Here is a 26006-nt window from a genome sequence, read left to right as displayed (position 1 = left end):
GATGTTGTCGTGGAAACAAGCAAGTAAAGGAAGACTTGGAGGGACTAAGCTGTGTTGGATTTGAGTCAATGGGAAGGTATCAGTATGAAGCTGATAGAAAAGAGGTGGGGTTTTTTGTTGCCGTTTTTTGTTTTTAGTTTGGGTGTAGAGGGATGCCTGTAAGTGTTGAGATACACAAAGGTGCTTGAATTTGTGGATGAGATGATTATAGTAGAAAAGGGGCACAGAAGAAAGTTTCTACTGTCTTTGTGCAGAGTTGAAGCAGGTGATAGATCCCTCTGAAGAGCAGGTTATTAGTGGGAGGGAAAGCTCAGAAAAATAAAATTTTGCAACAAAGGAGACTGGATCAGCAATGGTAGACCGCACACAGAATGTGTGGAAGAAACATGAGAATGTAGCTGAAAACAGATCATTAGATACCCAGTGAGTGCTTTCTAATATGGTGCGTATTAAAGAAGCCTTGGGTAGAAGACAAAAGACCAGGGGAAGTGCATAAATTATGAAGTTAGTAAATGAGTAGCAGGAGCAGTCAGGACAGAGCAAAACTGAGGTAAGTGGAAGGATGAGCAAGAAAAGATGGTGAAAAGGATGTGTGCATGGAGGGAATCAACTGGCATGGTGCTTTCAGTTCTGTCCTAGTTGCTCTAGGACACAAGTACAAGATGTCTTTGGGGACTTGTTGCTGTTCGTGAGAGCAGTGGTAGTGGCTCAGGCCTAGAACCAGTACCCCATTTAGTGAGCAGGCTCTCTGATTTCACATCAGCTGCATCTTATATTGGGCAAGACTGACGAATCATTTTTTATGTACTTTTTTCCATTCATGTTTATAGAACTGTTGCATTAGCCTCAGCTGTCTCAGTCTGCAGAGCCTTCGTTTTTTATCATTTATGTATGAGCTATTCCATACTGTTGATTCTCTGACATTATTTCTGATGGTCTTCTAGTTCTTTTATGCTTTTTCAAATGAGGAAACAGAATTGTAATAATTCTCAAAGCACAGGTGTACCATAAACATACGCAGCAGTGCAGTGTTTTCTGTGATCTGTTCCTATGTTTTCTAAATTTTAAATTGGATTATTTTTCCCCTGTGTTAACCACTGGGCCAATCTTGGAGTTGTAGACACTTTATTGGTAGTAATAGACAAAAGCTTGTCATTTTGTATACTGTTAGGAATGTGTTTTTATTTTAACTTCCATGTGTACTTCTGGTCACTCCTTGAAATTTTGTTTACAGTTTTCTTTTCCTTGTCATTCAGGATGGATTCTGTTCTGGAATGAAGAGTTAGGCACTTCCACTGTAATTTATAGAGTTACTTTTACTGTCTACTCTTGTTCAGTAATCTGCCTAGATAGATTAGTTGGATGCTCTACCCAATGCATTGCCCATAAGGAAAGGCTCCAGCACCAGTATCTTGTCCAGTCATAATTATATAGCAAAAAAAAAAAAACTAAATGTCTTATATGCATATGTATATAGACACATATATCTCTAATATATGTGTGAGTGTAAATGTATATGTACATGTTGTCTTCAAATATGCTTCATGGGTAATTTGGCCTTGGGCTCTAGCAGGCTTCCTGACTCCAGACTGTTTACAAAAATATTTTAATATTTTTGTTTGCATATTTTTACAAATTATTCTTCAAACTCTATCTCTAACTTGCTTTTCTGGCTATTTCAATTTTACTTTATCAGAGTTTTTAAATCATTTGTGTTTAGAGATCCTTTGTGTTAAGATGATTTTCTTCTGTATTCTGATTTGTAGTGATTTTTTTTGCCCTGTCTTGAGTCATCCCTTGACAATTGTTGTGTATTTAACTTCCTTTTTTTTTCCAAATGTCTTCCCATGTTGCTTATGTACCTATTGTTTTAGCTGTCCCTTATAAATCTTTAACACCCTTTTCTTTTCAGTTAAGCAATATTGTAACTGATCTGTTGGTTTTACCTGTCTATTCAATGATTCCTATTCAAGTAGTTCTTCAGCATGGAGTCAGTTTGTTCCTTATTCATGTCAGGATTTTGTTTCTTTACTTCCCTGGTAATTTTTTTACTAAAATAATAATCTACAGTCTTAACATCATACCCTGACGTTAACTCAGTCTGTGTGGTGGTAACTGAGCTCTTGTGCTACTAGGTTTTCAACATCTGCACCTTTCTAGTTGTCTCCAGCCTGGTGCAGTAACCACTGAGTGGTGTAACCCAGAACTACACTTCTCCTTGGTACAGGAACTACCAAGGAGGGTATGCGAGTAGTCTTCTAATAAAGGAGAAATATGATTTTGCACTGTCACCACCTGAGCCCTATTTACTCTTTTTATCAAAAGGCAAGAATAGCCTCTTTTCATCATGTGGATCTCATATTGTAATAGCTCTTCAAGAATAAGCCTATGTTAGATCTAAAAACTGTTCTTGCTTTTTTCCTCCCTCAAATGTTTTTCCATGATAATTCAGCATGTCCCATTTCCTGCTTATTTCCCTTATCTGAAGAATGTGAAGAATGCTGTGAAGAAAATGTAGTGGTTCTTAGTCTACCTTGAGTCTGACTTTTCTTTTCTGCCTTTTTTTTTTCTTTTTTTTTTTAAACTTGTGGTATTGACAGTTGTCTCTGCCAATAGGTTCATTTCCCTTTCTTTGACTTGGAAAATGTCACATTTGCTATTTCTTTATATTGCTTCAGCAGGCTGTGTCTGGGAAGCTCACTGCTCACCCCTGCCCCCACTACAATGAAGTCAAATAAGCAGCTGGTACCCTGTGCTGAGGAGGCATTCTACAGATTAGCCAAAACCAAGTAATAAGCACAGTTTTAATCGCTTACTGTCTAGGCTTGTTTAAAATATTCTGCTCTGTGACTCTGTTTTTGATCAGTTATTAGGAGTAATTAGACGTATCCTGATTATATAGTCAGGGTTTGCATTTCTGATCTTTTTCATCCCCTGATGAAGGTTTTCAAATACAAATTAGTTGTGATATGATAATTTTGTTTCTCTAAGTTAACTGATGAGATATGGTATGATTTACTTGAAACAATCTCAAGAGCATGTCTGGGCCTTACAGCATTGGCTGAGTCAGGAGTTTGTACTGATATCAGGACAAAATATTTTCACTATACTACTCTTGAGATTAAGTAGAAAAATGGATTGATGGATGAGAGCAGGTAGAACAGGAGTGTTCCAAATTCTGTAGTGTTAGGGTAGACATTAAGGGTGGTGTTTCATGTGAACAAGTGTATATGTACACACATCAGCCATTTAAACTCAGTTTAAATCATTTCTCCCTTCAATATTGATTATAAGAGGAGAATTAGTCATATTTTAAACAGCCTGTTTAAAAGAGGAGTAACTGAATTTAACACTTGATTATGCCTTGTGGTCTCATCTTGGGACATTATGGAGACAGTGAAGGGACTAGCTCAAATGTAGATGTTAAAGGTATAAAAAGGGACTTCACCTTTGAATTGATAATCTTTTTGAGAATTACCACAGTTTAGGTTTCAGATCTTATGTGAAGTATCCAAAGTAAGAGAATGCAGCATAGTCCTTATCACTCTTTCAGGACTTAAAAATGAATGTATGCTTGCATAAATATATAAGCCTATATAGTGCTGTTATTTTCTTAAGTGCACATAGAATGTCAGATGATATCCTATAAGCACCCTGTACATTTTATACATCTTTGAATATTTCTTGCAACAATACAGCTGCACAAGTGGAAGTCTTCTCTCTTTTTCAGAATAAGAAAATATATACATATGTTCTGACCCATTTGGTCTCTTGCATGCAAAGTGATCTTCGGATTGCATTCAGAAACCTACATGGGATCAGAAGGGAGATGCAGCTGATTTCTCTGTGCAGAATTTGAGTACAATATAGCCTGACAGCTTCAAATTAACCTGATAATCTTTGATTGGGATTTTGCATACTATAAATTAAGCTGTAGTGAAGCTGACTTATCACAGCAAATTGGCTTTGGTGTCTCTGTCTATGCAATTAGCAAAAACAATGGCTCAAGCTAATAACTTCACTGCTAAAAGTCATATACACCTAATTTGTATCTTTCAGTATTTATTGCATAACGCAATATAATTGTGTTAAAGTGTACAGACAAATGCCAAACTGTAAACCGACCCTTTCACAGAGTTTTCGTCTCGTTGTAGTGAAACAGAATGTTGTGATGTGGGGGAGGGATCTGTTGAAGGGGAGATCCAGCGCGTGATATCTGGGTGTAATTAATGGATTTCTTTGCAGGGGACGTGGGGGAGTCCCGCCGCCGCCAGCAGGAGTACCCAGGGGGGCACCGGCGCCGCGGGGGGTGCCACCCAGCAGAGGGGCCGTCAGTCGGAGCCGAGGGCTTCTGGCCACCCGCACAAGAGGAGTCCCTCCCCCCGCGGGGTACCGGCCCCTGCCACCGCCGCCCGCGCAGGAGACCTACGGCGAATACGTAAGTGGAGCTCCGCTCAGCCACTGACCTGCCGAGACCTGCTGATTGTTGAAGGGATGATGCCAACTATCGCTTTAGATTTTGGTAGCGTCTGTTTAGTGTGTTAATATAAGTCTTCTCCTGAACCTACAGAGGACATGGCTATCTCTTGCCATCTCTTCACACTTGAACTATTTGGTATTAATAAAAATAAAGCCTGTATACACTAACATACAAAGACATTTGCAGTGCACTAAGCAAAATAGTTGTCTACCTCCTAGTGTACAATGTTAGATTTTGCTTTACAAAAAAAGTAAACTCTCAGTTCTTAATTAGAGCTGGGAAAATTATATTCTTTCTAGACTCATATTTATGGTCAAATAACTCTTCAGCAATTTAAAAATCTTTTTTTAATCAAAGCTTCAGAACGTAATCCTTAAAGCTTTAAAAATCATATAGCTATCTCTCAATAAGCCTTGCATATCTATTTTGATTTTTAACATAAAACTTGTAGGGCAGTGGAGTGAAAAAAACAACTTGCAAAATCAAAACTATCCGTAAAAATGGATTTAATCTTAAAGAAAAATAACTTAGAATGCAATGTTCTTGTTTCAGTCTTAAAACTTTACAACCAAGGCTGTTTTCAGGACTTAGCATTCATTATTCGACCCAGCAAAGGAGGAATTCCTTTTCAAGGAAATGCCTTTTGTTAATCAGACTTCTGCTTTTCTCTTGAAACCTTTCCTAATCTCTCTCCTCTCTTCCTGTGCTCATATTCACCCTAAATAAAGTACCAACCACTTTCTTTTTGATTAGAAATCTCAAGTTTCTACATAATGTTTATAGGTTTATAGAGAAATAAGGCTAATGTCACAAGCCTGAATTAGTCAGGGGAGTGTGTGTGCATGTACATATATATGTGTTCATAAGAAACCGACGTGGTTTCAATCTCAGGAGAATTCAAACTTGAAAAATATCTAAATATCCCTTGCTGATATTGGACTGACTGGTGAGGTGGACATTGGAATTAGGTGGCTATTGTGTCTCAAAGCATTTGGCTTCCATAAGCCTTCTAAAGGCCTACAACATAAATGGCAATGTGGTAGAAAATAAACTTGTTTCAGTGATTTCTGGTTATATTCATTTTATAGATATCAGGTATATAGAGGTTTCATAGAATGACAGAAGAGGGAGGAAGGCCACTCTTGAGACCATCTAGTCCAACCCCCCTGCTCCAGCAGGGACACCCAGAGCACGTGGCACATGGTGGCATCCAGGTGGGTTTTGAAGATCTCCAGAGAAGGAGACTCCACAACCCTCTGGGCAGCCTGTTCCAGGGCTCTGTCACCCTCACAGGAAACATTCTTCCTCATATGGAGGTGGAACTCCCTGTGCTTCAGCTTGTACCCATTACCCCTTGTCCTGTCACTGGGCACCACCGAGAAGAGTTTGGCCCCATCCTCCCCACATTCTTCCCTCAGGTACTTATACATGTTGATCAGATCTTCTCTGTCTTGTCTTCTCCAGGCTAAACAGGCCCAGCTCGTTTAGTCTTTCCTCATACAATAGATGCTCCAGTCCCTTAATGATCTTTGTGGCCCTATGCTGGACCCTCTCTAGAAGCTCCATGTCCCTTTTGTACTGTGGAGCCCAGAACTGGACACGATACTCCAGGTGCGGCCTCACTAGGGCTGAGTAGAGGGGCAGGATCACCTCCCTCAACCTGCTGGAGACGCTCTTCTTGATGCAGGCCAGGATCCCATTGGCCTTCTTGGCCACGAGGGCGCACTGCTGCCTCATGGGTAACCTGTTGTCAACCAGGACTCCCAAATCCCTCTCCACAGAGCTGCTTTCCAGCAAGTCAATCCCTAATCTGTACTGGAATTTAGGTTTATACTATGCCAGGTTTATGGCATGGTAATGGTTCATAACTGATTAAATCATATAATCTTAACCTCAGAGAGAATTATTAGAAAATGATTCTGCATTCCATAATTTAAACTGGGTTAGATTTAAAACTAATTGATACAATAATGCCAGTTGATCTGTTTTTAAGATTACCTTATTTTCTGAATCTCTGAAGCGGAGCTTTATTACAATAAAAGTTTGCTAGAACAGGAAACACTACTGCATGGTTGCCCAATGTTAAATAGAAGGCATCCTATTTCTCGCAGGTTTCTGGTTGTACATTATCAAAGTGCCCTAACCATTTATCTTATGAATTATGGTCATGTGGCAATAGTCATCCATAATGTTTGTATGTTCTTTCCTAATAGGTGTTTAGCAATATGTAAGTGTTAAGCACAAATTTCCAAATCTGAATATTTGAAGAGGGTAGTATCACAATTTGAGAAATGTCTATAGAATGAAACCTTTAATGAGGTTGTGAGGATCATGATTATTTTATAGCATATGGTTTCAGAGCTGCAGACAGGCATATCCAGCAAGTTTACAGAGCAACTGCTAGAACTTTCCCACCAAGGATTAGAAATTCTGCAAGGAAGGATTCATGCAGCTTTTCATTGCCTTAGGCTTACAGTGCTCTGCTCTGTACTCCATAAAATATGTGCAGTATCAGAAGGAAGCAAGTGAGGTCACAACTGAATTTGGATAGAAACCTTCTATCTTTCGCTCCTGTAATTCTGTAAATATCTGCAGCAGGTGTTTCAGTGCATTAAGTTCTTTCTGTTTTCTTCTGTGGCATAGTCCTTAGACCTTATGATAGAAAATGAGGATGTCAGAACAATGTGAACAGACTTATTTTTCTCTTACTCCTTTCTTACTCCTTTTCTTTCTTTTTCTCCTTTTCTTACTCCTTTTAGATAGCCTTATTTAGTTCCAAGTATGTCAGACCAATGAATGCTTAATATTTAAAAATAATCTACCCTATCCCAATCTATCTCCTCTCAGTTTTTCTAGAGCTTAGGAAATGATCTTTAATACATATGATCAACATCCTGATTGTTCCTTCAAAAATACCTGCTGCATCCTGAAAAATTATAAGGGTTAAGCTTGGGGACAGTGACTTATCCAAGGAAAATTGTGCAATGGGTAAAAAACCATGTTCAGTTGATTTTAGAAACTTTTTGACTTGGGCACAGGATCAACAGAAATCGATGTTCTTTGCTATCCAGTGTTTGGAAGCTATAGGACACTTGTTCAGAACTTGTCTTTTACAGAAAGGTCTACAGTGGTGGACTACCACTGTAATCCCTCAGCTTTCCTATATATATGTGACACTGATCCAAATTCCAAGATGATACGGGCTTCCTTCCCAAAGTGACTCGGCATATTAGAGTAGCAGCAACACCTGCATGTTTTTTCTAGCTCAGTAACATGTCTTGTTTTCCCAGTCTATTGCTAGTCTTGCTTATGTGCATCCTTTAGCCACAGGACCTATTCTGCGTGGATCTCATTTTGCTGCTAGTCCCATGGCAACCTTTTTAAGGTCACTAAACCACAGTTAGCATTTTTTTTTTTTTTTGTGAATGTTGTTTTTTAACAGCTTTAGGATCAGCTTAGATAATATGAAAAAAGCAGGCATCTATGACCAGCCACCTTTAGAATTACTTATTCTTGTGCTGTGTATTTAAAATTCCTGATTTTCATTTGTATCTGCTGATTTTTCTTCTGCTTGTGTCCTTGAACTGCTCAGGTTAGGAGAAAGCTTCGTAGAACACACACATCATGACCACAATTATTTTTATAACACCTGGATAAGGGAAAACACATTACCCCTGATGTATTGAGACATTTGCAGACAGTCTAGGATTTTTTTTTTCTTAATTAAGAGAATGTTTTCCTCCAAGAAGCAGAAAATTTAGTATCGGTATCTCACTTTTCTCTATAGTGCCTATTGCTTAACCAGTATCGAGTCAAACATAAATTAGAACTTAAGATTTCATTCTAAATTACTGTCTTGCTGAGGTTTTCTGCCTTTTGCTACTCTCCTCCAACAGCTTCAAACCTTTCAAACCTTTTTCTAATTTACAGCAGTGTTTTTGAAGTTTAATTCTAAGATTAGATTTTTATCTTACACTTTCATTTCATAAAGGTAATATTCTGTACATATTTGATTTTTTTTGTTTTGAATATGTGTACATAGATTCCATGTCAAGTGAATATGTTAAACATTTTTGGATTTATCCAAGCTGAACTTCAGGTTTTAGATAGCGTTAAGGATAGATGTTTAAACCTGGTTTTGAAACACATTGTTGTGGCACTGTGGAGAATGTCCACAGTAAAAATAAAGGTCAGCAAAGTAGCAAGTTTCCCTCTCTTAGTGTGGGGGAAAAAACGATGACAGAGCTTTAGTTTTGTTTGGCCACCTTAGTGATGTTTTGTTGTAGTGTTCAGACAAGGGTTACCTTAGCAAAATTTCGTAATGCAATGACTGCGTGTATGATATCTAACAGTTTATATTTCAATTACAGTGTGAGATTGCTTTTTGTAATAAGAAATTAAGATGAAAGGTCTACCAATGAGTCCCAGGAATCCTTTCTAATGTTAAGATTGTAACTTGAAAAAGAACAATATGTACATTTCCAGTTATAAACCAGCATTTTTTGAAGTTAAGATACAGATTTGAGTAGAGGTGCATAGAATGCTTGCATGTACAACATATGCTGATAACAACCTTCATCTAATCTTTAAAAATCTATGTTTAGTTACAGTTTGATTTTGGAAGATCCTAAAACTTAGAAATTGTGAAGTTCTAAATACTCATCCAGTAACACACTTCAGGAACTATATTTACAGAAATATTGGTGGACAAAGCAGTGCTTCACAATTCAGCCTATTGTAATTTTTAATGCTAAATCTATCCCTGCGTCTCATGGGAAAGAACATGAAAGAAATAACTCTAATAGCTTGTGATATCCAAACAAGCAGCAGAAGTGATGCTGCATGTATGTCCTCCTAACGAAAGTTCAGCTCTGCAACGTGTGTGCTGGCCACCAGGCCAATGAGTGTCCTCGTAAAGCTGAGAACTCCTCAGGAGGAGTGAGTTTTGGTCATTTGTTTTACAGATGTAGTGGGGAGAACTGAAGGAAGCAGCAGTGGGTGATGCTCACAGTGGTGCATGTGGTGAATGAGAAAAGATATAAATTCAGACTCTGGTTCATGCTCCCATGTCTGTTCATAAAATACAAATGCATCCATTAATATAAAGACTGAAGCCCAAGAGTCTTTTATTTACAAGCCATTCCACTGAATAACCTATAGCCCGTTTAATGTGTCTTCCTCCAAAGCTGGTTCAAATTATCATGGAAAAGTAATTCACTTTCGTCTCAAGCATTCAGGCTCAGTTCTGCAGCTGCTGGGTATTGGCCAGAAGTAGAAACTATATCTCCTTTTCTGTCAGAAAATGCCACACTCTGTGGGTGAGTTTAGTCTGAGGAATTTTGAGTAAAGGAATTTTCAGGACCTAAAGAGCTGCTGTTTGAGGCACTAAAGTGCTTTTTCATTTATTCTCCCAATTAATGTTAGTTTGTAGGCATTTGCAATCTCTGAGGTCTATTTTAGTTGACCTTAAATTTGATGCTTTAGAGAACCCCTTTAAGACACCATTCTGACTCATCAGGATCCTTTTTTATCTCTTCGTGGAGATCAACTGTAGATACTGAAAAAGCTGAAAATTAGGATAAAGTACTCCTGAAGCACTTCTTTGGAGCTATTAAGAGGATGTTGATTTCACAGGGTAATGTTTATAAAGTAGACTATTTTTTTCTCATTTGTATCTCATTCATTTGCTCATTCCTTGTTCTTGGCTGAATAAGGAAGATCTGTACAAAAAAGAATACTGTATGGGGTGGAGGAAAGCTTTTTATTTGCTGATGATCCTTTCTCAGTGGGGGAAAAAGGAAGAGGGGGAAAGGGAATTATGCGAAGGGAGGGCCAATACAGAGGTCACAAGACTTTGAAAAAGCTCAAAACTGGATTGAGTTCTAGTATAAATATCTCATTTTGCAAGAGATCTGCACCATCTTTTAACTTACTGTTGTCTTCTGATTATTTCAAGAATTCCCAATACCTTGTAAGAATTTTATTACCTTGCAACAAGTCGATTTCAGATGTCACTTAGTTGCCTTGACTGTGGAGTTATTTTGTTCCTAAAGAAGGGTTTGAGCTACCTCCATTCTCTAGGAGCTGAAGGAACAATGCTATTTTTCAGTGACTCCATGGAAAATGTGGGTTCCTGATTAGATCTGCTGTGTGGGGTTTTTTTTTAATGGAGATAGTGAAACTTAGCATATTAGAAGGGTTAATACTGTTCTTTAATTTGAGGTAAATTTGGTTATTATATTTGTTTAAAATGGGAAAGGAAAGCAATATTTTCATTAAATTTTCTAGCTGAGTGACATAAACAAAAATAATTCAGAATAAAATATTTTGAAGTTAAATGGTCCTTCAACTTGTTTAGTTTCGTTTCAAACTTTTCTACATTTTCCTTCCTGTTTGAGGGAAGAGTGGGGGGAGTTGAAGAATCTCATTTTCTCAGGGACCTTTGTGGCTGTGAAAACAACAGAAAGCTTTTGTCAAAGGCAACGTGAAAGTGTTGCGTGTTTTGTTGTTTTTTTCTTTCCCATCTACTTTGAAGTTCAAACGTACCTTATCTGTATTTTTATTTATTCTCTATTTATTGCAGGTTATTTAAACTGGTAGTTTTAGCTGGTCATTCTGACACTTCTTTCCTACCATTTTTTTTTTTTTAAAGACTTTTTGTCCTGGTTTAAGTTTCATTGCCTGTATTCATTAGCTGCTACTTATCTTCCCCAAAACTGAATGAGGATAAAATACACCGGTGCTTCTCTTGTTCTACTTACCTTATTTATTCTGACTGAAAGTGCATCAGGCTCCTAAATGAAACTAGATGAAAATTTATGAAATAAGAGCTTAGTCTGTGCATATTTTTGGTCAAAATCCTTATTATTATCACTCAGACTTTAGAGGGTATTAGTTCTGATTGCCCTGTATTCCCGGTGATTTGAGTGATGGAAGAGGTTTCTTCTGCACACCAGAACGGCTATTCCTTCGCTTTAAAATAGTAATGGACTGAAAATATTCTTTATTGTGCTGTGCTGATGTAGTCTCATTCATTCTCCCCCCGTCAGTCTGTGTACTCTGTTTACTCAGTCTCTGTACACTCTCTCATTTTTTTGGATATGGTAGTTTATTTTAGCAGAAGGCATTCCACCAGTGTTCTGTGGTAAGCTACTGTTCTAAGTATTAATTTCAGAGAATGATGAAGAAAAAAAAATACCCTGCTAGTGGTAGTGATAACAGCCTTCATTTTTATTCTTTTGGGTAAATTTACTTGGCTGAGGAGAACTGGGAAACTGATTTCTTATTGATTTGCCTTTTTCTTCCTCAGCACTGCAAATAGTCTTTTTGTTAAAAGGAACTTTTTACCCTCTCTTTTCTACCTGCTTTTGTCTTGTCCTCTTTGAAACATTGTTAATTCCACCTAAAGAAGGACCAAATACTAGTCTGTCATTGTCACTGCCAGCAGGTTATAATTTAAAGCCACCATTTCCTATTCTCCATGAACAAGAGTATACTTTAAGTACTTAATTATTAGAAAGAAATCCAGACGAGCAAGACTTGCCATGATTTATGTGTTGGCTAGTTGTAGAAGTTTGGTCTAAAACTTCTGTCGTTACTTTCATTAGCTTTTGAGCTGTGATAGTAATTTAGCCTTTAATACATTTGAAGTGTGCATATTTACACATTGCTTTTAGTTTTGTTGATGAAAAATTTTCACCCTTCGCACTGAATGATTCCGGGTACCAGGGCTCGTCTCCACTTCTGAGATTTAAATCCATTGCAGGCAGCATCCCTGGGACAACTGTAGGCCCAAACTTTCTCTGAGGTGGTTTGATTCCTGCAGTTTGGCTTAGCAAAGGCTATGTGAGCCAGGTTGGAGCTGTTTTACAAGCTATATCCCTTCCATATACCGTCCAGAAGATCTCTCTGCCTGTTTTGTTATTTTGGAGGAATTATTATAATTGAAATGAGCAGAAGTCAATGCAGTATTTATTGGTGTTTTGAATGTTCTGTGGGAAAGCCATGCTATTTTAAGAGTACTGTGGCATTTTCAGACCAGTATATGCATTTTTTCCTTTATGTATTGTAAATGTAAGCTTTAAAGCATATTTGACTAAATCTCATGAGAGAATTTTCTGGGGTTGTCCTAAGTAGTTGAATAGTGAGTAATGGAAATAAAATTATTCCCTCCATAAGTTAAATGATTTAGGGATTTCTTTTGAGCTAGGAGAGCAAATGTAACTTCACTACTTACCATTTATTAATTACTAACTACTTTGAGAGGACAGGAGGCAGGTATATTGCGTGTGGTAGGTATAACTTTATGAAAAAAAATGATTTTAAGTAAAAAACTAAATACTTTGGAAGTCTAAATAAATGTCTAGAACATGTCCTGGAAACTCAGCAGAGAAAAAACTGTGGAGGTGCAATTTGTGTATGCTATAGAAGGAAATTACTATAACCGTGCCTGTCAGTGATTATACTTAAGTGTGCTCAGCTCTTCCATAACAAAGTTTTCTTCTGTAGCTTCCATTATGTTTGTAAGTAAATGGCAAAAAAGTTATTTTCATTCAGATTAGCACAGTATTTTATATCATTATGTTTCAGATAATGGAGCAATATTTTGCATAGATACCAAGTAAGGTTGGAGAAAACATTCATGGAAACCATCAAATGTGTAAAATACCTTGGTTTACCTTATTGCAACCTTTTGAAAGGGAAAGTTTTCAAATGCTGTATGATGGAGAGAAACTAGTATGTCAGACCATACTGAGTTAAAGCTCTGAAGCTGCTTGAGCAGCCTCTGCATAATTGTTATTTTAAGGGATTTGTTCATAGTAGCAAATGCTCTGGAATTTGGATCATTTAACTCTTAGTGGAACAAGTCATTGAAAGCAACTCTTATTTTTTACATCCTGTTTTTGCCTGCAGTTTTTTTTAATATAGTCTTGTTCTTTATAAGTATAAATACAGGAATACTGTACTTAGACTGGAAGAACTGACAATTCTACCTTAGTAGATTATGGCAATGGCAACAGCCCAGGTTGGTGTTCTTAAACCCAAAGTGACAAGAATCCTACCTATTAAAGCTAGATACCAAATATTTTTTCTAGTTAAAGTTTAGATACTTTACTTTCATTCTGCTGCTTTCATTGTTAGCCTAATAAGGCCCTTCCTATTTCAAGCTTAGGTTGTTCCTTTGTTTTTTTTTTTTTTTTTTTTTGTCTGTTAGAAGTCAAATATACCACAGCTTCAGAGTAATCTTTCTTCTTTTTATTTCATGATAATTTTTTTAGTAAAACAGCTAACATAACTGCAATTAAAAGGATTGATTGCCTGGTTCTCCAAGAACACCTTCGTGCAAAACTTTCCTAAAATGTAAGGGAAAAGGTTAATCTGCATCCTCTACTTCTGGTCACCGATGTGTGTGTATACTAAGTTTTGGATGGATGGATGGGTCACAGTTGGTAGATCTGCTGAAAGGAGACCAAATGTCATGGAAATGTTCTGGAACAGAGCAAACAAGTTGTCTGAGATGACTTCTGCTGTTCATCAATGTCTGTGCTGTTAACAGATGTCTCTGTATTGCATCAATAAGTAATAAAGTGCTTGTTCATAATAACTGCCAGGAGGCAATGGTTCTGGGTTTGGTGTGTGGCTTATCAAGAAAAATCCATATCCTTATCAGATGGGAGAGAAAATGCTAAAGTACTATCCTAATTCTTAGCTTCAGGACAATGTATTATTCAAAGGAAAGATGATTTTTGCTCTTCAAATGGGACCTTCCCTTGGTTTCCTCATCAGCATTTAAATCAAAGCTTGTTTTTTTGTAGGCCTACTGATGGGCTGTCACTCATTTATGCCTCAAAGCTTTCATAGACATATTTCTGCTAACCATTGCCTGGGACAATCCTATCTGTTGATGTGGCAGTGGTATGGGTAGTATTGATGGGAACTTGCCTAGGAAATTGCCTCCACGAGAGCCATTTCCAGTTATGGGAAAGATGCTATTAAAATCTAACAACCTCCTCCAAAACACTTCTAAAGACAAAAATTTTGCAGCTTCATCTCTCTAGCTTCAAGGCTGTCCTTGGCTCTTCCTGCTGTGGAAGACTTTCCTTCTGATATCTAGAAAGTTGCCAGGTTTGAATCACTGGAGGTGGTATGGTGTTCTACCCTGTAATCCATCAGCTTGGTATTCCTTGCCTTACCGATACCAGGAGTTTTATAATTTTCAGTTATTAAAGAAGCCTGTTTTTGCAGGAGAGGGATTGTTCTTTTGTGAAACTATATCCTAATTTGACAGAGTTGATGCATACACATATTCTGAAAGCACCATTCTAGCTCCAGATACAAATTTGTAAGTTGATGCCTGATTTGAAAAGAGACCCAGTTCCATGAAAAGTATCTTCACCAAACTTTCACCTCATTTGTTGAAACTGGATGAGATACCCCAAATATCCACCAAGGCCTGTGAGATGTTTAGATTAGGTTTCCTAACTCTTCATCATATCATTTCTAAGGATCAATAGCAAGGAAATGCTAGTTTTAACTCACTTAACTCAGATTCATTGTCAAATTGTAAGTTAAGTTCATTGGATTTCCACATTTTATTGTCAAGTATTTACCTTTGCTCAAATTCCTATGCAGCTTTTCTCCAGGAGTTAATGTGGTTTATTTCAACCAGGTATTTAAATCTAGTGCTATTTTGGGAAGATCTGAGTTGCAGTCCTTCAGTAATGCCTTAGATAATGTGCTGAATGCTGAAACCCCACAAGTTTAAGTGTATGCAGAGGGCAGAAGAAAGAAGTTAAAGATGTGTTTCTTACAGACATTATTTCTAGGCAGTTTCATTGCCTTTCCCACTTGTAGTCTATGTGTGAATATTGAATTTCATCTCCAAAATTAAGGATATGCTACATAAGTCATGATATTATTTGGGTGTTTTGATTCCCAAAGAAGTTTCTTTAAGTTTACAAATTTAAATATGTAGGGTTATCTGTATTGTTTTTTCCTATATAAGCCAGTGTGGTTTTCTTAACTAAAACAAAAGATAGTGTTTGTTTAAAAATTCTCTTGTTTTTCCAAGCATGTGTCTTCCAATAGCTAAAAATACATAATATATTAAAGGTAGGTGGCCTTTTAGGTGGAGTTAGTTAAGTATTAATAATATTAAGATTTTGCCACTTCATTGTCTGTGTGTTCTGGAACAAGGCTATTTTAGAAAAGCACTCTTTTTTCCATTTTAGAAGTAGTTTTCTTGTTTCTAGCGTGTGCTTAAGGTTAATATTGCCTTTCTTTTCCATCCTTTCAGGAGTATGATGATGGTTATGGGACTGCTTACGATGAACAGAGTTACGATTCCTATGATAACAGCTATAGCGCCCAAGCACAAAGGTAAGTTTGAGACTTGTTTGTGCTTTAACTACACCTGAAATAATCTACAGTTAGAAAGTTATTTCACTTATGCTAATGATTTTAACCTCAAGAATTTTGAGTTTTCTATAAGTGATCTCCAGTGCTATTTATAAACCCAGTATCAAAACAGTGTTGCAAATGTGATGAAATAGGAATAGGTGTCTTGTAAGGACGAAAATTCTGTATTTTGGATTGTAAATCAGTTTTTAGCAGCTCATGAAGTTAATTTGGGAAATAGTTTTTTTATTATTATTATTTCTTCTCATCGAGGCTGATAGTATTTTTGTTTGTTTTTGTTTTGGGGGTGAGGAGGATAATAGGGGCTTCTTTATTACAAAAAGATACTAACATTTGCCTAGAAAGGATCACTTTTTAAAAAGTGTAAAATAACGTGAAATACAGAGCTCGTGGAATTTTCGCACCTTCAAAACATGGCTATATTCAAATATTTTACCTTAATATTTTACTTTGCTATAAAAATATACATATTCAGCTCCCTTGGGTAATGAATTTGAATCTCTTGCCACCTGTCTTTCTCCCACTGTACTTTGCCTACAGTATTTTAAAGTAGTCTAATTCTCTTAAGATTTTGCTTTCTTTAAAAAGTCTGTGAATCTAAATTCTATGATATGCAAGGCAAATTCTTGTGTAAGTTTTTAATGATGAAAGAACCAGATGCAGTGAATTATAAACCACTTCCTTGTCTTAAGTCATAGTTAAAACTTAATGGCAAATATAAGTGACAGTTTTAGTGGCTTGGCTGATGGTACCATGATGAAGTAGTTATAATGTGCACATCCTTAAACAAGAAAACTTTTGTGCACTTTTTACTTGACAATAATTTATTCCCTTTTTTTCCCTTCCCAGAGCAAACCTTCATAATTTGAGCAGTAGTAGCTTTTGTAATGTCATTGAAAACTTACTTTCTGCTAAACATGTTTAAGACAACTCTTCTCACTGTAGCCTCATCTGAAAAAATACAGAACTCTGCTCCCAAGACAGTAGAGGACAAATTCCTTTAGACTCAAAATTGGGAAATGCTTTGGTTGCTGATGCACCCAACTGAAATATTGTTATGGAATTGAATAGTATCTGATTTTTTTAAAAAAAGGTAAAATTTAATGAAATATTGAAGTATTGTCACTGTTGTAAACTGCTTTGAAGTTTCTGATCATAATGATAGTCATACTCTCCCTACTGATACTTTACTCCTGAGCCTCGTCTATCAATTTTCAGAAGCTTACAGTAATATAAGCTAAGACAACAGCAGTAGAAGACCTCCAATATCTGAGTCTCCATAGAATTTTGCATTCAGAGAGCAGCTGCTGCTAATTTTCCCCCAAAATTACCAAGTTTTATGTTGATAATTCTCTTCTGTGTTACTACTTCTAGTGTTGGTAGAAGGGTTTATTACATGCAAACGTTTGAATTTCATTACCAAGCCAAAGAGACTGAGCCAAAACTAGAAACAATACTTACTTTTTTCATAAGAAGGCTTTTTTCTTCCTTTGAGCTAAAATTAGCGAAAAGCAAATTTTCCAAGGAAGTAAATTTTATTATTGTACATAATGTACATCATCCTTACTACTTATATGTAAAAATACATAAAGTGTATTCCTAGCCTGATGTAGAAAGAAGCATATCATAACACAGATATTTTATTTTCACAGTGTATCTATTTAGATTTTTAATTTATTATTTCCTGAATGATTGCTGCTTTTTTAATCATAAGTGAAAGAAAAGAAACACAACTGACTCACCCGTACACTTTTCACATGGTACAAACACTTCTTTTTTCTGGCTTGGCAAAAATAATTTTAGGATTGTATTGGCAGGCAAAAAGTAATAACTATAAGCAGCCATCTGAGCTACCTAGAGCAGCTTTCCTGTCTTTGAATCTGAATATCAAATAGCCCATATTGCAAAATGTCATTTGGAACCACTGAGAGTTACTTATCACATTTAGGTGCATTACAACGTCTTTACTGCGAAGCAAATTCTGGGAGAGAAAATTGTATTCCAATTTCAGCTATATATCAGTTTGATGCTTTGCCCTCAAAGTGTGAAAGGAAAACACATTTGAGCAAAGAGGACATTTACATGTTTAAAATGCATCCTTTATTGATTAGCAGGTGAAACAATTTATTTCCCTCCATAGGGGAGGGGAAAAAGGAATCAAAATCCTTGCATATCTTTTAGTTTAGTTAACTTTTCACTATTAATGCGGAAACTCCACAAATGGTTCTTAATTTATTATTTACACTAGTTTAACTATATATAATATCCCTGTTCCTCAGTATCAGGAAACTCGTTTTGGATTCACAAGACTATTTTCATGTTTCTGATAGAGTGGAGCCAGTTGTTTTTGATTTTCCACAGGCTTCTGTCCAGTATATTTCCCCAGAATTATCAAATCAGAGAGCCTGGGATAGGGTGATATGCTCAGATATGAAGGTTAACATACTGTGCACGGGCTTTGCATGCTTTATGAACTTTATATATATAATTGTACTTTGAAACATTTTTTAATCTACAATTAATTTTTATTATATTACTAAGCTCCAAATACTGCTTGGGGATATCTTCTAAAGTAATTATTTTTCATGTTAAATTGACTTTAAAAAGATATCTCTAAGATCTGGATCAAATTTGAATGGTGATGTCCATATTTTTTAGAAGAGACGTGATAGATGAAAACTCTACAAATGCTGGCTAACATAGTTGATCAACTGAGCTGTTCAGTATTTTTGTTTAAAAAGTTTTTTTTAAATGAAATATTAAATTCTGAAAATCAGTCTAGCAGGTCATTTTGAATTGGCCACCAGACAGTTCAGTTTCACCTGAATAGTGTGTCCAGAAAACTCTAAAAAGCTGTGGTCATGGAATCACCCTGAACACCAAACTAAGGGAAGCACAAAGACTGAAATTTATCCTACCATGCACCAGTAGAGAGGCTTTTCTGAGGTTTTGCATTGCAGAGGCAGTAATTCTTTAACGATAGCTGTCCTACATATGTGTGTATATATATATATGCAGTAGTTTAACACGTACGGTTGTATGCTGGACATTGTGGTTGCAATCTTGGGGTAAAACATGGCTTGTGCATGTGAAGTGCCACCAAACCAGTTGCCTATGGTGGCACTCGGTGCTGGCATTTGTTCTGTGCATGCAGTTTTTAACCTGCATATGTGGTTACCTACAAAAACTAACTGATGCCTAAAGGACTTCTCAGATCCCTTTTGGACTGTAATCCTTTGCTTGGATTTATCTTAATGGTCTGATGTTAAGACTAGGGCATTTCTATTATGAAAGTTCAAAGAATATTATGGAGGGAACTAAGAGGATTGAATTGAGTCTTAATTTAAATCTGTAGATTAATTTAAACATTTTTGTATGAAGAAAAAATCTATTCATTTTAAATCTCTGAAATACTGTGATACAAATTAAGAAAGTTATTTTTGTCCCTTAGAGGCTGCTTGCATGATCCACACAAGTGTTTGAAGACAATAATAGGGCAAAGGGATACGGGTGCCAATAAATCAATTGGCCCTGTCAGTTCACTGTTTAATGTTCTCCAGAATACATAAGATTTATCACGGAGGAATTGCAGAATAATGGTAGTGTATGGAAACAAAGTCCACTAGGGAGATGTACTACATCATTTGGATTTAGCGCTGCCATCTGCTTAATAGCGTTGAGATGACTACAGAGGTACTTATGATCAACCATTCATAGCAGTGACAGATGCTGCAGTGAGTTAACATGCCAGAGAACGAGGTTTGCTACTAAAATTCAGATTATGTGACAAGGTTGCTAAGAAAGGGAGTGCCTGTTACCTCTCCAGCAGCTTTAAAGGTTTGCTGTTTGCTTTTAAGTTCACTGTAAAGACGTAGTCTCTAATATTTTTACCCCCAAAATGTTGAGAATAAGAGACCCTATTTGTCTGCCTTAGACTATGCAGAAGTTTCAAGGAATGTTTTACAGGCTTTTCTACTAGTATTTACAACTAGATGACGTAACCTTTTTCCTGAAAAAGGTGCTTTTTATTAGTGTCATTGTTTTTTACCTGCAGTAGAGTCACAACCATAGACACAATGGCGTGTGTAACATATCCTGCGTCTGTTTAGGGGAAAAAAAAATGTTGATTTGTTCATGTGACAATGTAGTCATTGGGGATTTAATTGTAATTTATCTCTATCCTTGAATCTTTCCAGGAGGAAAAAGTAATGTAACTGAAATGGGTGTTCATGCACAGTATCTTTCAGCTTTAGATAAACAGTCTGGGTGACTTCACCTTCTCTGAGTTGCGGAAGCTATTGAGTATTTAATCTAGACAGTGATATAAAAGGGAAAGATTAGGATTTACTACTGTTTTCTGCACTGTTCTGTTTTCCCCACTGGATTGTTAATGCTCTAGCCTTCTCTTGAAGGTTGGCTTGAGCATCCGATGTTTCTCAGTCACTTTCCTGTGTATGTAAAAATAGCCATTGTTGCTTCAGGTTGCACCCAAATGAAAGACGTGGAAATTAGAGCAAGTTGCCCAAAGTCTTAGAGCCATCCAGTCAAGATAGTCTGAAATTCTGGAGAGAACTGACGTCTCCCGTAGTTATACCCGTGTTACTCCTAGTAATATGTAGCTTACTGTTCATAAGGTTATGATTTTTAATAAAGTGCTGAGCATATTGATAAGAAACTAGTTCACGGAGGTATTGTAAGTGGTGTATAAAAGTAAATTCCTAACGTTTTGCTTGTAATGCTCAGTGTGTTAAATATGTATTAAGTTTGTCAGTAATCATGCATTTCCAAGGCAAGTAAATATGCATTATATGCAAAATAGTGTCTGCTGCTGTCACTTTGCAAGGTGTAATTCTCTGGATTTTAATGCTAGTATCTGTTTGTTTTCCATTTTCTGACTTGTGCATAAATGAATCTGAGCCGCAGTAGTTCCCTGTGATAGTGAACACGTCCAGAACTTTGCCGTTCGTTTGTTGCTTATGTGCAACTGGTACATGGCTTATTGGCGTGTTTAACCCTGTACAAATCCAGCCTCTGAGCATTCACAGAATAATGCATCTTTTAACCGAAAGTTAGTTCCATATTTTTGGGAATGAATTAGTTTGAAAATCCCTGCTGCCTGTGGAAATTTGCGTGTCCGTTTTATTGGAAAAGGTTTCCTGCAGTCCTTCAGATGTAGTGCTTTTAAGTTTGATTTTTTTTTCCTTTTTCACCTATTGTGACAAGATAGAGTATTCAACATTGCCCTTTCAGCACAGATGTTTTTAATTGTGAATTTACGCACCAGTTTGAATTCAAATAAAATTTATTTGCAGAAATCACTGATCTGCAAAATTGTTCAACAGGAATACACTTAAGGCAATTTGAGTATAATGAATGGAAACCACTATAACATCTCCAGAATAATTCTCTGTATCACTTCTTGTATCTAAATGTATCTAAATTTATTTTTAAATGAATCTTGTACATGTTTTCAAAGCATTTAAGGATAGGTATAGTTAACGTCAAACTCTAACTATTTGGGCAATGCAGAAGAAGGATTTTGTTCTACTTTTTTCACATGAATGACTTAAACAGTTAAGCAACCTTTTAAACCTGTGTGTTTGAATTACCCTAATTAGAGGATGAATATTGGTAGGATTTAGGAATTTTTCCTTGGTTGACTACACAACTGAAGTCATAAGAAAAGGTTAGGTCAAGAAGAGGATATTTGTTCTAAGAAGCTTTTAATAAGGAGAGAAACTCATTAAAAAGTGATTACAAATACAATATTGTAGATTAATAGTGACTTTTTAGTCATAGTTTTAAAATATCTTAATTATGAGGGGTTCCAATTTAATTGGAGTATGTTTTCACAAAGGTAGCTTAAGCCCTGATAATGGAGGTAAGAGAAATCGGGTTTAGTAAGTAGCAAAAAGAACCTGACAAGACACATTTTGGAGTAAGTGGCCAATAGTTAGGATTTAGGATGCTCTAGCAATAATCACTGGTCTTTGGATACAGCATGCAGATAATCAGGCTGCCAAATGTTAGAAGTTCATTTCTTATGAACTTAAATATTTTTGCAAATGTCATAATGAGTAATTTTCTACAAATATCATTAAAAGAAATACAGATAGGGACGAGGCTACATAGTCTCTGTGATTAGAGGAAGTGCAGCATCACAAATTCAGACTGAAAAATGTGCAGAGGGCATGTTTATTTCTCTGCTCTTGAGGTTGCAAAAGGAACTTCACTGGAAGCTCTTTCTTAGCGAGTGCCTCAGTTGCATGGCACCGGTGCAGGAGAAATCAGGTTTCCTCAGCTCAGGTAGCCAGAATCCCTTTTTGTTGATGAAAATTTGACACTTTTGCTGCTTGATAGTCAACACACTGCAACTGCTCACTAGAAGTAGTGGAAAATTGCAATTTTATCTTTTATAGACTATCCTGAACTCTTTGATAAGCTTACTGGGGAGGAAATGATATGCTGCCTTTCACTGTGGGCAGGAAATAATGCATTTAATTGGGCAACACTGAAGAAGGGCGATTTAGTTGCAGAAAAGCTTTTTGAATTTATTTTGTTTCTTCACCTTGAGTTTTACTTTATTTCTTAACAGAAAAAAAAAAAAAGTCTGGGACATGGGAATTGTGGCTTTATGTGCCGTTTTGGCATCATTCAAATGCCAAAGAGTGCAAAACACTCAGTATCCATCAGAAAATATAGTTTATTGTGGAATAATCATGTCAGATGAGAGCAACACAGGATACATTTGGAGCATAGATGCGGATACAAAATAGTGGAGTCCACAGAAGGAGACATCTGAAGTCTTGGCAGTGAACTGCACTGAGATTCTGTTTTTGCATAAGTGGAAGTCGCCTGCTTTATGGTCCTTGGAGAGATAAGACTCAAACCCTGCTTGTGTCTTGTAAGGGGCAGTAGGAAGGCAGCAGCAATCTCAAACATAGTGTCGCTTTTGTGGTCTGCACAGACTTTAAGTTTAGCCCAAAAAGCAGTTAAACACTGTCTTTAACCAAGTGCATTATTTGATGGCACTTTTATTATTTTGAATGATCACATAAAATTGATGGAATTGATGGAATTGATGGAATGATAATTTCTTAAATCCTTTTAAATTCCCACTCATGAGTAAGAGCAAATTTATATTGAAAGTTTGAAATCTGTACTGTGTTCCTTTACTAAATTAGAAAGACATGATGTATTTCTTACCAAGTCATACTTCTAAGGATGGAATGGTGACATACTCTCTGTGCACGTTTTGGGGATGATGTTTTATAGGGCATGTTTTTATCTTGTGTTCCAATCTAACATGTTATCTCAAATCTTTAACATCTCATGTAGGATCTGAGAGAAATAATCAAGAGGTTGATTGGATAAGACATGGATTTAATACATTGCCCACCCTCATTCCCATATGGCAATGGGCACTCTTACAAGTCCTTGACCAATACTGGTCAAATTATCGTTAGTCTCTGCTGCTTCCCTTGTCCTGAATGGCCTTGTTTGTTGAAGCATCCTTCTTCAGTCTTCATGTTGGTTCAGATTTCTGTGTCAATTTTAGGGGTTAGAGCACATCTGGTGCACCCCTGGATTTTAAACCTTCTTGTTTAGTTTTTTTTTTTTTTTCTGTCATGGATCTAGTTCACCCATCCCATAATAGCTTTGCAAATCAGAGAAATGTGATGTGGGGATGACCTGAGTTTGGTCTTATTGAACCAAGCCAGATAGTTAATGTATGTCCTGGACTTGCTTTTTTGTTTTTGTTGATGCTCTTTTGTTTGTAGAAAATGTTTGAAGTTTTGTTCCTCTGCCATATTTGGGAACGAATTGCTCTCTGTATTCTGCTTATGGTTTCAACATAAAGCTGTAGCTCCCTGCTACTGATGCTCCTGAGAGAAAGCCTGGTGTATGTGGTGTGTTTGAGCCACTGCTGGTACTTGCCATTAGCCTCTTATACTAAAAGATGAGACATGAGTGGTGTTCCCAGGCAATAATAATGGGATATTTCAGCTGGTAAAACTACTAATGTGAGGACAAAGTCTAGTCTTCTGCTAGAAATATATAGATGGACATAGTTCTGCACCTGGTAGTGATGGAACACGGATGTGTCTGAAGATGTTTGGCTTTTTTCTACAAAAATGAAACTTATAGCCATAAAGTAGTTCATAAATAATGATAGCTAAGTTGGATAGTTGGATAACTCCTTAAGTTCCTGTGGAACTTTTGGTGTTTCAATTTGTAGCCGTTACCTCTAGTTCTGTCGGTGGCCACCACTGAAAAGAGGCCAGCACCATCCTCCTCACTCCCTCCCTTGAGGTACTTATAGACACTGGTCAGATCCCCTCTCAGCCTTCTCTTCTCCAGGCTGAACAGGCCCAGCTCCCTCAGCCTCTCCTCACAGGGCAGATGTTCCAGGCCCCTGATCATCCTTGTGGCCCTGCGCTGGACTCTCTCCAGCAGCTCCACATCCCTCTTGTACTGTGGAGCCCAGGACTGGACACAATACTCCTGATGTGGCCTCACCAGGGCTGAGTAGAGGGGCAGGATCACCTCCCTCAAACCGCATAAAATACCACAGTATATTTTTGTATTTTAGAAAGCTTTCCCATATAGGTCTCAATTGTTCTTAGATCATTGTCTCTCAGTTTCTTGAGGAATAAACTTAGACACAGGGGTATAAGGGTAGCTTATCCCAGTATAGTTGTGCCAAGAAGTGGCAGAGCTGGGCATTACATATCTTTTTCTGAAAGATGCAAGAAAGCACGGATTTCTTCTTGATTTCCTGATTTTATGCTACCATACTAAAAGATGAGCTAAATCTACGTTTTTTTAACAATTGCCTGGAGCATTAAGATCAGATATTCAACTCAGTTCCAGAAGATTTTGGGGATATGAGAAGGTTTGCTATAGTGAGTAGGTGTCTTAACAATAACATTTGGGACACGTTTCTTCCTTCTTACTGTTGACAGATGTTTTTTTGAAATCAGAACCAGTTGAGCCTGAAAAGCTGATAGGAACTTAGCAAAAAGTGTTGTCCTTGTGGAAAGGTTCTGTTCAGATGTGATTATTACAGACCTTGACTGATCCAATTTCCTCACTCATTTATTCTTGCTCCTTGCTGCTGTTCTGTGTCATATCTTTGTGATGATGCTTGTGTAGCTATTCTTAAGGGTGCCTTTCTCTGTTTAGTAGCTTTCTTAGGTCTCTCTGAAAACATGCCCTGACTTGTATCTAAAGAGATCAACTCCCAAGCTACTTCTGATATCAGTATGCCCAAGAAAAATACGTATTTTTTGACCAATTTAAGAAGTGGTTGAAAAGAAACTTTTTTTTTTTTTTTTTAACACCTAGGAACGGAAGAGTACAGGTTCAATTTGTGCTTAGAAATCCAGTAACCAGGCTTGGTGATGACTACAGTCTGGGTGTTTGCATTGAACTACAAGCTTGCAGCAGAGAGCTTTTAGTTTCCTCGTAGCCGTCAGGCTCCCTGTCATACTACTGTCAAATGTGGAAATAGCATAATACATATGAGAAGATTCCTGATGTAGAGGGCTGTGTCAATCACATTCATTAGTCACAATATATTCTGTCTGTCTTCATGTAGTTAATGCAAATACTACAGAAGATCAACAACGTGCGGTTGACATGCTGATTCTAGGATTGTCCCCAAAAATAGCTTAGTTAATTATTCTGACACCTGCACGAACGTTAGCATCTTGGAACTCAACTGTTCTGTTGATCTGTCACCGATAACCCAATAGAAAAAAAGCTAATAGCGTATGAATATGAGATTCTTGTTAAGACTTAAAAGTAGTTCTTGGTTTTCTCAAATCATCAGTTTGATAGAAAAGCTTGAGAAAGTTGGGTTGGACTCTAGGAGAGCTTATCTGGAATACCTCTAAGTTAGTGTTTGTCACAAGGCATAATGCTCCTAAGGAATTGGCAGGTAGATACTCAGTCTTCTGTTTAATGGGGGAAAACAGCTCTTCTAAGGCTTTACTTTCTCAGCAATGCAGTGCAAGAATCTGAGCTTGTTCAACTGGATCTCAAGCTGCTGCTTGGAGAGAGCAGACTCTTTCCCCTTGGGTGCATTAAAACCACTTAGGCCTCA

General features: G+C 37.0%; 1 protein-coding gene across 4 annotated transcripts in view; it reads left to right on the top strand.

The window, feature by feature from the left end:
* Positions 1-26006, top strand: part of KHDRBS3 (KH RNA binding domain containing, signal transduction associated 3) — an 81489-nt gene that overhangs the window by 47019 nt on the left and 8464 nt on the right. For 2 of the 4 annotated variants that reach the window (XR_015913947.1, XM_088535131.1), the window contains exons 6-8: positions 2679-2789; positions 4246-4438; positions 15777-15859. Coding sequence is in view for 3 of the 4 variants with exons in the window: in XM_088535131.1 (XP_088391257.1) it covers positions 2679-2789; positions 4246-4438; positions 15777-15859 (387 nt within the window). In the remaining variant the exon portion in view is untranslated. The remainder of the gene's footprint in view (positions 1-2678; positions 2790-4245; positions 4439-15776; positions 15860-26006) is intronic. The other 2 variants (XM_088535142.1, XM_088535150.1) reach the window with 2 other exon arrangements.

The sequence above is a fragment of the Tinamus guttatus genome, unplaced genomic scaffold (assembly GCF_059628265.1).
Source record: "Tinamus guttatus ecotype Peru unplaced genomic scaffold, ASM5962826v1 Tinamus_guttatus_pri_ptg000038l, whole genome shotgun sequence".
NCBI classification, from domain to species: domain Eukaryota; kingdom Metazoa; phylum Chordata; class Aves; order Tinamiformes; family Tinamidae; genus Tinamus; species Tinamus guttatus.
The sequence above is the reverse complement of the archived record's forward strand: the minus strand, read 5'-3'. Positions and strand labels throughout refer to the sequence as shown.